Source organism: Helianthus annuus, chromosome 15 (assembly GCF_002127325.2).
Source record: "Helianthus annuus cultivar XRQ/B chromosome 15, HanXRQr2.0-SUNRISE, whole genome shotgun sequence".
Lineage (NCBI taxonomy): Eukaryota > Viridiplantae > Streptophyta > Magnoliopsida > Asterales > Asteraceae > Helianthus > Helianthus annuus.
In genome coordinates this window covers 51,467,065-51,477,564 of record NC_035447.2, presented here as the reverse complement: position 1 = coordinate 51,477,564, position 10,500 = coordinate 51,467,065, and the positions used below count along the sequence as shown (strand labels likewise).

Here is a 10,500-nt window from a genome sequence, read left to right as displayed (position 1 = left end):
CATATAATTTTAGATTTGAAGTTTTATAATTTTAGATTTGAAGTTTTTGTTTCTATTTGTGTTTTATTCTTGTTTAATATTATTTCTTTCTAGATCATTTCAGATATGAAACTGTTAAATATGTGTATATATGAATACAATTGATATACTCATAAGTGTATACATGGATACAATTGTTAAATAATTTCATTGTTGACTGAAATGCATGATCCATGGTCATTCCCATGATTTTTTTCATTGATTGTAAGGATAAATTGGACTTTTATTAAGAATATATGAATGATAGTTGTTGGCCCGAACTTGGATCTTGATCTCTAAATGAGCGTGAATAACTTGAATAATAATAACTTGTAATAAACGAATGAATGTTTACAAATCGAATGAGAGTATATTTTTACAAATGAATCTACAAGTCCCTATTTATATATTTTCTACGGGTACGAGTGAATAGACGCGTCTCTTTGTGAAAAGTCATGTCTTTTGGATGTGTGGTTGCGACTGAATCTTGAAGAGGTGCGTCGAATATTGTCCACTTGATCAACAGTCACGTCCCTTTGTTCTTTGCCTTGCACCGATTCGAAATGGTATGTGTGTAGAGACACACCCATTCGGTTATTAGGGTAGTTTTCAACTTCCATTTTGTCACTTCTGGTCCTCGTACTTTGTAACCGCTACTTAATAATAATTCTAACTATCTAACTATGTACATGATGTTAAGAGATTAACCAGTTTCATTCACCCCCTTAATCTCGAACATCCATGAGTTGCTTTAAATCTTGAATTCCGAGCAGTTCCCTCATTGTAGCAAACTTGATCCTTGCTAATGCCTTTGTTAGTATATCTGCCCGTTGTAGTTCTCCGCTTATGTGTTCCACAGCGATATCTTCGTTTTCCACGCATTCTCTTATGAAGTGATATCGTGTGTCAATGTGCTTGCTTCTTCCATGAAAGACTGGGTTTCTCATGAGTGCTATTGCTGAAACGTTATCTACTCTGAGTGTTATCTTCTCTTCCTTCCAGCCTGTGATTTCACTTAACAATCTTTTAAGCCATAGTGCTTGACATGCTGCTGCAGTGGCTGCCATGAATTCTGATTCGCATGATGATAGTGCCACTGTTTGTTGCTTCTGTGTACACCAGGTTATAGGTGATTCTCCAAAGTAGAATACCAGACCAGTTGTTCCTTTTCCTTTGTCTGTATTAACTCCAAAACTACTGTCACTATAACCTGTGATCTTACATCCTCCTTGTCTTCTGTAGATGATTCCATGCTCTTTAGTTCCTTTGATGTAACGTAGTATTTGCTTTACTGCCTTCAGGTGTTGTTCTTTTGGTTCTTGCATGAATCTACTAAGTAGACTGACTGGGTAACATAGATCTGGTCTTGTATGCAATAAGTACCTGAGAGAACCTATCAGGCTTCTGTAATGTGTTGCATCTACTAGATCTCCTTCTTCAGTCTTGGTTAATTGTGTTCCTGGAGTCATGGGTGTCTTCGTGTCATTGCAGGATAACATATCAGCGTCTTTGAGTATCTTGTTTATATATCCTGTCTGCTTGATGCCTATTTCACCCCCTGCTTGAATTACTTCTATTCCCAGATAGTATGCTAGCAATCCTAGATCGCTCATATCGAATTTGTTCTTCATCTGAGATTTGAAGATGTCTATCTCCTTCTTTGATGTTCCAGTGACTATCAAGTCATCGACGTAGACTCCAACTATTAGCGTAGAGACTTCACTCGTCCTTGTATAGATTGCGTTCTCTAAAGTACACTTCTTGAAGTTAAGTGACTTTAGGGTTTGATCTAACTTTGTATTCCAAGCTCTTGGTGCTTGTCTTAATCCATACAGTGCTTTTGATAGTCTGTAAACCTTTCCTTCATTTCCTGGCTTTATAAATCCTTCAGGTTGTGATACATAGACTTCCTCCTTGAGATCTCCGTGTAAGAATGCAGATTTCACATCTAGATGATGTACCTCCCAACCTTGATATGCTGCTAAAGCCAACATTAGTCGTACTGTTTCCATACGTGCTACTGGTGCAAAGACTTCGTCAAAGTCTATCCCGTGTTGCTGAACATATCCTTTTGCAACTAGCCTTGCTTTGTGTCTGACAATATTTCCGTTTGCATCTTTCTTAGTCTTGAATACCCACTTTAAACCTATTGCTTTGTGATCTCTTGGCAACTCCGTCAAATTCCAAGTGTTATTCTTGTTTATTGAGTCTAATTCAGCCTTCATTGCTTCAATCCACTTTCTGTCACTAGATGCTTCCTTGTAATTCCTTGGTTCTTCTTCAGCGAGTAATAATTCATGTGGATCTAGTTGAATTTCTTCTGTTTCTTCATATAGTTCTTCGAGACTTTTTAGTCTTACTGGAGTGTCGCTAATACTCTCTGTTGTACTTTCAGAAGTGGATGGACCTCCACTTGATAAACTGCTTGAACTTCCTGCTGAGTTCTGATTGTACGAATGTGCTGGCGGGGTTACATAGGAGTCTTGTTCTTCTATCTGGTCTACTCCTGAATTGTCATGTTGTGGCCCGCTACCGCCTGGACTACTTGGCTCATTTTCTTCTAATTCTGGTGGCATGTCGTCTTCTTGAATGACAAAGTTTGTCCATTCGGGATTCCCTGAATCTACTGTTTCCATATAACTATTCCAGTTCCATGGTTGACCTTCCATGAACTTTACATCTCTACTGACACATATCTTGTTTTTTGCTGGATCATATAATCTGTATGCCTTTGATCCTTCTTCTATTCCAAGGTAAACCATAGGTGCACTTCTATCATCTAACTTCTTTTGTTGAAGTGGTAGTACCTTAGCGTAAGCAGTGCAGCCAAAAACCTTCAAGTGTTCTAAATTTGGCTTCCTTCCTTTTAGTGCTTCATATGGTGTCTTGTTCACCAGGGCTTTTGTCGGAACCCTGTTTAGTACGTATATCGCGTGTCGTATTGCTTCACCCCAAAAGTTCTGTGGCATGTTCATTGCCTTTAGCATACTGCGAGTAGTGGATAACATCGTCCTGTTTCGCCTTTCTACTACTCCATTTTGCTGTGGGGAATATGGTGCTGTAAGCTGTCTTGCTATGCTGTTGTTTTTGCAATACTTGTTGAATTCAGCCGATGTGAATTCACCTCCCCTATCCGTCCTTAACATCTTTAACTTGGTCTGCGCTTCCTTTTCCACCTTTTCTTTGAACTCCTTAAATGTTTCGAATGCTTGATCCTTGGAAGTTAGTAAATACGCCCACATGTAGCGAGTACAGTCGTCTACAAGTAAGAATATATACTTCTTCCCAGCATGTGTTGGTGGAGTTATAGGACCACACAAATCTCCATAGACTAAGTCCAGAGGTTTTAAAGATCTGAACTTTGCCTGATTTGGAAATGGTGCCCTACTATGCTTTCCTAATAAGCATGCGTCACAGACTTGACTAGCATGACTTATTTGGGGAACTTCATGTACCAAGTTCTTACGAGTCATTTCCTTAATAGCGTCGAAGTGTAAGTGGCCTAACCTTGCGTGCCATAACCATGCTGTGTCTTCGGTCTTTAATAGTAAGCAGATTGGTTTTCCCGTTTTCAGTTTGACTTTGTACAGCCTGTTCTTCATTTTCTTGACCCGCATTAGTAGCTTTCTATTTCGATCTCGGATAGTAAGTAAATCTCCGTCCATAACCACTTTGCAACCGATTTCTGTAAGTTGTCCGAGGCTCAATATATTGGTTTTCAGACTTGGAATGTAGTAGACATGTGAAACAATCTTTTGTTCTTGGTTCAGACATTCAAGTAGTATTGAACCTTTGCCTTTAATTTCTACGTGTGACCCATCACCGAATCGTACTTGCCCTGTCACCGTTTCATCTAACTCCTTGAAGTGACTTCGCACTCCTGTCATGTGGTTGCTGGCCCCGTTGTCTAAGTACCATAGATTTTCATTTTCTGAGGCATAACTTGTCGGTTTTATATGTTCCTCGTTTAGCAGAGCCCTTTCTTGAACATTTTCTTCTTGTATTGTCATTAACAATACGGGTGCTTCGTCTTCCTCGACGAGGTTTGAATGTTCTTGTACATCGTCTTTCTCTGAACAGTCCTTCTTGTAGTGTCCAAACTTTTGACACTTAAAACATTGGATTTTACTTAGGTCGGTTCTTGCAAACTTCCTCCAATTTCTAGAATTCCCATTTCTAGGTCTAGATGTAGATCCTTCGTTTCTGGGACTTTGCCTATTTCCGTTGTTTCGCCAATTTCCACGTGTCTGGTTAAATCTACCACGACCGCGGTTTCCAGATTGCCTTCCTCTGGAGTTATCCTGATGTGTAAACATAAGCCTATCTTGGCTTTCTCCTTGATTTCCTTTCTTTAACTTGAGTCGTTCTTCATACGTCTTTAGTCTTCCGACCGCTTCCTGTAGCGTCATGGTTTCTAGATCGGAGTATTGTTCCATAGAGGCAATGATTTGAGTAAACTTATCTGGTACGCCATTTAAGAGTTTGCGTACTAGAGTCGGTTGACTCATTGTCGTTCCTACTTCAGTTGCTCGGGTAACGATACTATTAATCTTTGCGGTAAACGAATCAATAGTGTCGTCATCCCTCATTTGCAACAATTCAAATTCTGACATTAGCGTGTGCATACGCGCCTTTTGTACCCGATCAACGCCAACGTGTCTAATCTTTAGATTATCCCAAATCTCCTTTGCAGTTTTACAACTTGCGACTTGCAATACAACGTCTTCTGGTATTGCTTGAAACAGATATGCAATGGCAGACTTATCTTTCTTAGTGTCTACCGTTGCATTTTCTGCCGGTTCAATCGTTTCCCACAAACCATTCGCTTCAAGAATCGTCTTGATACGAATAGCCCAAACCGTATAGTTTGTTGGTTTCAGAATCGGACACTGAAACTGGGAAAGAGAATTTCCATTTATCGGACTTTGCCCGGTTGATCCTGACATATCTTCCTGCCGAATAATCTTCACTTCTAATAAACTTTCTTTTGGTTTCAATATATCTCAACAACCCCGATTACCCGAATCGTGTAATAACCAAATAACCAAAACAATCTAATTCGCACTAAAACCCCGAAATCAAAACAAACCCTAGATTCCTAACCGTTCGGTTTGACCGACTTCCCTAGAACCGAAAATAAAATTCTGAAATTGAACTTTGCGAATTTAAAACGAAATTGAAACCTGATCGCGAATTCCCTGCGATGCCTTGCGATTCCCACGCTTAGAGCCTGATGCTCTGATACCAATTTGTTGGCCCGAACTTGGATCTTGATCTCTAAATGAGCGTGAATAACTTGAATAATAATAACTTGTAATAAACGAATGAATGTTTACAAATCGAATGAGAGTATATTTTTACAAATGAATCTACAAGTCCCTATTTATAGTTTTCTACGGGTACGAGTGAATAGACGCGTCTCTTTGTGAAAAGTCATGTCTCTTGGATGTGTGGTTGCGATTGAATCTTGAAGAGGTGCGTCGAATATTGTCCACTTGATCAACAGTCACGTCCCTTTGTTCTTTGCCTTGCACCGATTCGAAATGGTATGTGTGTAGAGACACACCCATTCGGTTATTAGGGTAGTTTTCAACTTCCATTTTGTCACTTCTGGTCCTCGTACTTTGTAACCGCTACTTAATAATAATTCTAACTATCTAACTATGTACATGATGTTAAGAGATTAACCAGTTTCAATAGTAAGTAAAAAGAATGAAAAGCCAGTACAAATTTATTTATGTGATTTTCTTATTTAATATGAATAAAACAATTTCAGGTGGTGTTTGAATAAAAGGACACGCATAACATAACCATTTGTGAACACACAAGTAACCAACAATGGGGAACAAAGGCGTTAACCCTTCGTGTAAAAAAGCTTCAAAATCGAGCATTCAAGTGAAAAGAAAATCTCCCGAACTCGGTCTGAACGAGAACTCAATTCGAAAAAGGAAGAAGGAGAATAAGGTGAAAGTTGTGAATCATCTTACTTATTGTTGAGGCATTGCTTATTTTCATTTGTTTGTTTGATCTTCGGTAGGGAGTTGAAGAAGCAAAATGGTGCCACCAATGTCATCATCAAGACGTTGTGTTCGAGTGCGAAAAATGCCGGTCTAAAAACTATTGTATCGGTTGCATCACTAGATGGTATTATTTATTTTCCATATTGGAAAGAGGATTTTTATCTAAAAATTTAACAATTAAACACAAAGAGTATGTGAGTTAGCCATTCCAAAAAAAAAAAAAAAACAAAGCCTTAGTCTTGTACTAAACTGACATAATATACGTGTAGGTACCCCCACATATCAAAAGAGGAGTTTGTTAAAGCGTGCCCCGTTTGTTGCAATAACTGCAATTGCAAAGCATGTTTGCGTCGATTTTCACCTAAAGTTGGTTTCTCCAGCAAACACTTTGGTATTTATTATATGCGTAACTTATTCACAGAGTATAGTAACAACTAATATTTATGCAGGATATGCAGCAGGGGTATTCTTGCTCCGAACCTAATAAAATTAAATACTCTAAACAAATCCTATACGAAGTGTTCCCTCTTGTAACAAGACTCAATGAAGACCAGCTGATGGAGAAGGAAATAGAGGCTAAGCTTAAAGGTAACGCCTCCTTTGCATTCGATTCTTTTTGTAAGTAAGTTAATTAACAGTTATTTATTATTATCGCATTGGGCAGGTGCATCTATATTAGAGTTAGAGTTACAGGATGCGGATGTATTTTGGTAAGTCATAATACTTAATGCTATCAAAGTGTTTTATATAAAGTTCTCAAAGGTTATGTTTTTATGCAGTGACAACTGTGGATCATATTTCTTTGACTTATATAGAAGTTGTGCATGTGGATATGTTTTATGTCTTGTGTGTTGCCGAGAGTTGCGCGATGGTCAGCTTAAGGGTGGATGGAAAGCGTGCATAGATGGTGGCATTCCTTGCCCACCAAAAGATTTTGGTGGTTGTAATGATGGGACCCTTGATTTGAAACGCATAATGTGCGTTGATTGGATTGTAAATATCCTAGAGAAAGCAAACCGGGTATACAAAATCGACAATGGTTATGATGATCCCCAAACCTGTATGGAATTCAATGAGAGTTGTTTGTTTTCTTTGAGTGCTAAAGACATTCAACCTCAACATATGCAACATTTCCGATCACGTTGGTCAAAAGGTGAGCCAATAATAGTCCATGATGTTCTTTCTGCTTCTTCAGGGCTAAGCTGGGAGCCAATGGTTTTGTGGCGTGCTTTTCGTGACAAGACAAAAAAAGACAATTATGACGTGAATGCAATTAACTGCTTGGATTGGAGTAAGGTGACTGGCACATTTAAAACCTAATAATAGCTAACTATCGCTCGTTGCTCCACTAAACAAACTAACTATCACTCATGATGTACAGGTGACTATCAATCTTAGCAAATTTTGTAAGGGGTACTCTGAAGGTCAAGTTAAAAAGCGGATTTTGAAGTTGGAGGATTGGCAACCTTGTTGCTTACAACAAGGAGAATGGCCATGCCATTTTATTGAATTTGTTAAATGCTTGCCTTTTAAAGATTACACAAGCCCTCATAACGGCTACCTTAATATGGCTGTGAAGTTGCCGGATCTGTCATCAAAACCAAACATGGGTCCAAAGATGGATATTGCTTATGGAGGCTCTGTTACTAAGCTTCACTATGAAAAATCTGATACTGTATGATTTCTTTTATACTTAAATCTTATTTTGTACTAATATTCCGTGGTCGTATGGATAATAATCATGGTTTTAACATAAAGTTAGCGCCTAGGATGTCATTGGCAAAAATATCTGAAATCGTTAACTTGTAGGTGAATATAATGACACATACAAATTCTGCATCAACAACACTTAACAAGACAAAAATAGTGAAACAAGAGCATGGTGACCAACATGAAGTGGGCCCACAAAGTCAACAAGATGTAGTTGACCCAATGGAGGGAGTTGCTCTGTGGGATATATTTCAGAGGCAAGATGTACCTAAATTGGAGGAATATCTAAGAAAGCACTCCGCAAAGTTTAGGCATACTGGTTGTTCAGTTGAGCAGGTATTTTATTCTATTGCAACCTTCAAATAAAACTAGTGTCTATTGTTATCATCACAAATATGAAATATGCATTATATCAATTCTATAGTAACGAAATATGCATTAAAAACACACTTTGGGTGACCTGTTCAATATATTTGACATCTCTCTTCTTTATCTTTTTTACCCATTTGACCCGTTAGAGGTGAAACATAACATAGTCGACCCGTTCATAAGTAAGGGATTATCCACAACACATTCGTTCAAAAGCTTATGTGATGCCACAGGTTTTTCACCCAATACATGATCGGACATTTTACCTTAACATGGAACATAAAAGGAAGCTTAAAGAGGAATTTGGTATGTCTTTGACAAACTTATTTCCGATTACTTGTCATGTAGACGTACAGAGTCACCAACCCTTTTTTTATTCTGGTAATTAGGAATCGAACCATGGACCTTCAAACAAAAATTGGGTGATGCAGTTTTTATACCAGCTGGTTGTCCTTATCAAGTGAGAAACTTGAAGGTCAGAATATATACCAACCTTTATATATATGTATATCACTTACGCTATTAACTTGTAGAACACTTTCTTTTCTAATAAAATTTCCTTCTTACAGTCAAGCACGAAGGTTGAACTCAACTTTATTTCACCCGAAAGTCTTGGCGAATGCATCCGCTTACAAAAAGAACTACGTATCCTTCCCAACAATCACAGGGCCAAACAACAAAAACTAAACGTATAAGTGCTTAAATTTGTGCACATAAATTTCTCGTTATTTAGATCAAGAAACTGGTGGTCGTTTGCATGTTTTCCTTTTAATAACCTCCTGCTTTTTTATGTTATATAGATTGGGAAAATGTTGATTTATGCATTAGATTGTGCTGTATCAGAATTGTCAAGGTTTATGGAGTCAAATGGTCCCACTGAAGATCTTCATGATCAACTCACTAATGGTATGCAAATTGCAACATCTTATAACAACCTTAACGTGTTTTGATGCTCATCACATATTAATGTATCAAACTTAGTTGCAGCAGACAATGATACGAATGGCTGGAAATGTGAATCCGACAATCCTCAGGATACCAGCAGTGTGTTCCTTGCTTTATCACCATCAATCGATCATCCGCATGCCACCATAGAAGATCCTGAAGGTTTGTGGCGTGGGATCGCTGTTGGACAGCTAGAAAAGGAGGTGTTACAGGCGGTGGAGGACCGCTATCCGCAAACATTTCAAGGGCTACAAATTCATCCAAAGCCTCATTGGCTGTCCACTTTGAAAGCGTTCCATGATTTCATCAAAAGTTTTATACAAAAATCTGTGCGTGAATTGGAAGAGGATGAGCTGACTAGTCTTGAGACGGATATAGATTTTTTTGAGATGATTAAGTTTGATCTCTCGTGGGCCCGTAACAGGCTACATATGGTGAGAAATCTCAAATTTGGGAATGACCCGTTAAGGCTGGAGTTGGTCGAAGCCAGTACGAGGACTGAGAGGGCTCGGGTAGAGTTTGAGAGGGCTCGGTTAGAGTATGATAGGGCTATAGATGCCCGAAACACGAAGCTTCATGAGATGGCACAAAAGTATGGCTCTGAGTATGATGATGTGTTAAATGGCGAACTTGGTTTCGGTATGGTGCCCGGGTATTAGGTGATGAGGATGTTAAATTTTAGGAGCAGCCGAGCAATTTATGATGTGTTTTGTGTGTGTGTATATATATATATATATATAGGCATAGTGGTTTAGACAATGGTGTGTAAGGTTGTGCAAAAACCGTGACTGACTAGTGATCAACTTGGGGTTTGTTACTTTGTCTGGTTCTTGGATGAAACGCATGATCCATGGCAATTCCTATGATTTTTTCCATTAATTTCGAGGATAAATTGGTCATTTAATAAAGAATATATGTAGGATAGTAAGAAAAAGAATGAAAAGCAAGTACAAATTCATTTATTTGATTTTTCCGATTAAATCTGAATAAAACAATTTCAGGTGGTGTTTGTATAAACAGACACACATAACATAACCCATACTGATCGAGCACACAAGTAACCAACAATGGCAAACAAAGGTGTTGCCCGATCGTGTAAAAAGCTTCAAAAGCGATTATTTAAGTGCAAAAAATTAATACTGGTAAGTCGAGTAAAAAAAGGAAGAAGGCCAAGGTGAAAGTTGAGAACTATCTGATTGTACTGCCTTATTAATTTTTGAGTAATTGCTCAGTTTAGTTAGTTTGCTTGTTTATTTTTTTTTATCTTTGCTAGGGATCTTTGTACGATATTACTATATTTGGGGTGTGCATTGTTATGAATTAAACTAAAAGTATAACTATATATCAAAACAATTTCACATGACAAAAATCGACGTAAAGTCTTTTTCTCTTTACCGAGTTATAAGAAAAGTCAAATTTTAGATAATAGAAATCGGAG

At 38.1% G+C, this 10,500-nt stretch overlaps 1 protein-coding gene across 3 annotated transcripts in view; it reads left to right on the top strand.

The window, feature by feature from the left end:
* LOC110911634 (lysine-specific demethylase JMJ25) overlaps nt 1-9,879 on the top strand; it is a 10,277-nt gene extending 398 nt beyond the window's left edge. Inside the window, exons 2-14 of one of the 3 annotated variants that reach the window (XM_022156255.2) lie at nt 5,795-5,982; nt 6,056-6,162; nt 6,308-6,404; nt 6,488-6,626; nt 6,703-6,748; nt 6,818-7,334; nt 7,420-7,713; nt 7,848-8,084; nt 8,351-8,423; nt 8,507-8,592; nt 8,687-8,806; nt 8,918-9,023; nt 9,105-9,879. In XM_022156255.2, coding sequence (XP_022011947.1) covers nt 5,857-5,982; nt 6,056-6,162; nt 6,308-6,404; nt 6,488-6,626; nt 6,703-6,748; nt 6,818-7,334; nt 7,420-7,713; nt 7,848-8,084; nt 8,351-8,423; nt 8,507-8,592; nt 8,687-8,806; nt 8,918-9,023; nt 9,105-9,721 — 2,565 coding nt within the window. In that variant the 5' untranslated portion in view covers nt 5,795-5,856 and the 3' untranslated portion in view covers nt 9,722-9,879. Of the gene's footprint in view, nt 1-5,794; nt 5,983-6,055; nt 6,163-6,307; nt 6,405-6,487; nt 6,627-6,702; nt 6,749-6,817; nt 7,335-7,419; nt 7,714-7,847; nt 8,085-8,350; nt 8,424-8,506; nt 8,593-8,686; nt 8,807-8,917; nt 9,024-9,098 lie in introns of all 3 variants that reach the window. The other 2 variants (XM_022156254.2, XM_022156256.2) reach the window with 2 other exon arrangements.
* Nucleotides 9,880-10,500: the final 621 nt, after the last annotated feature.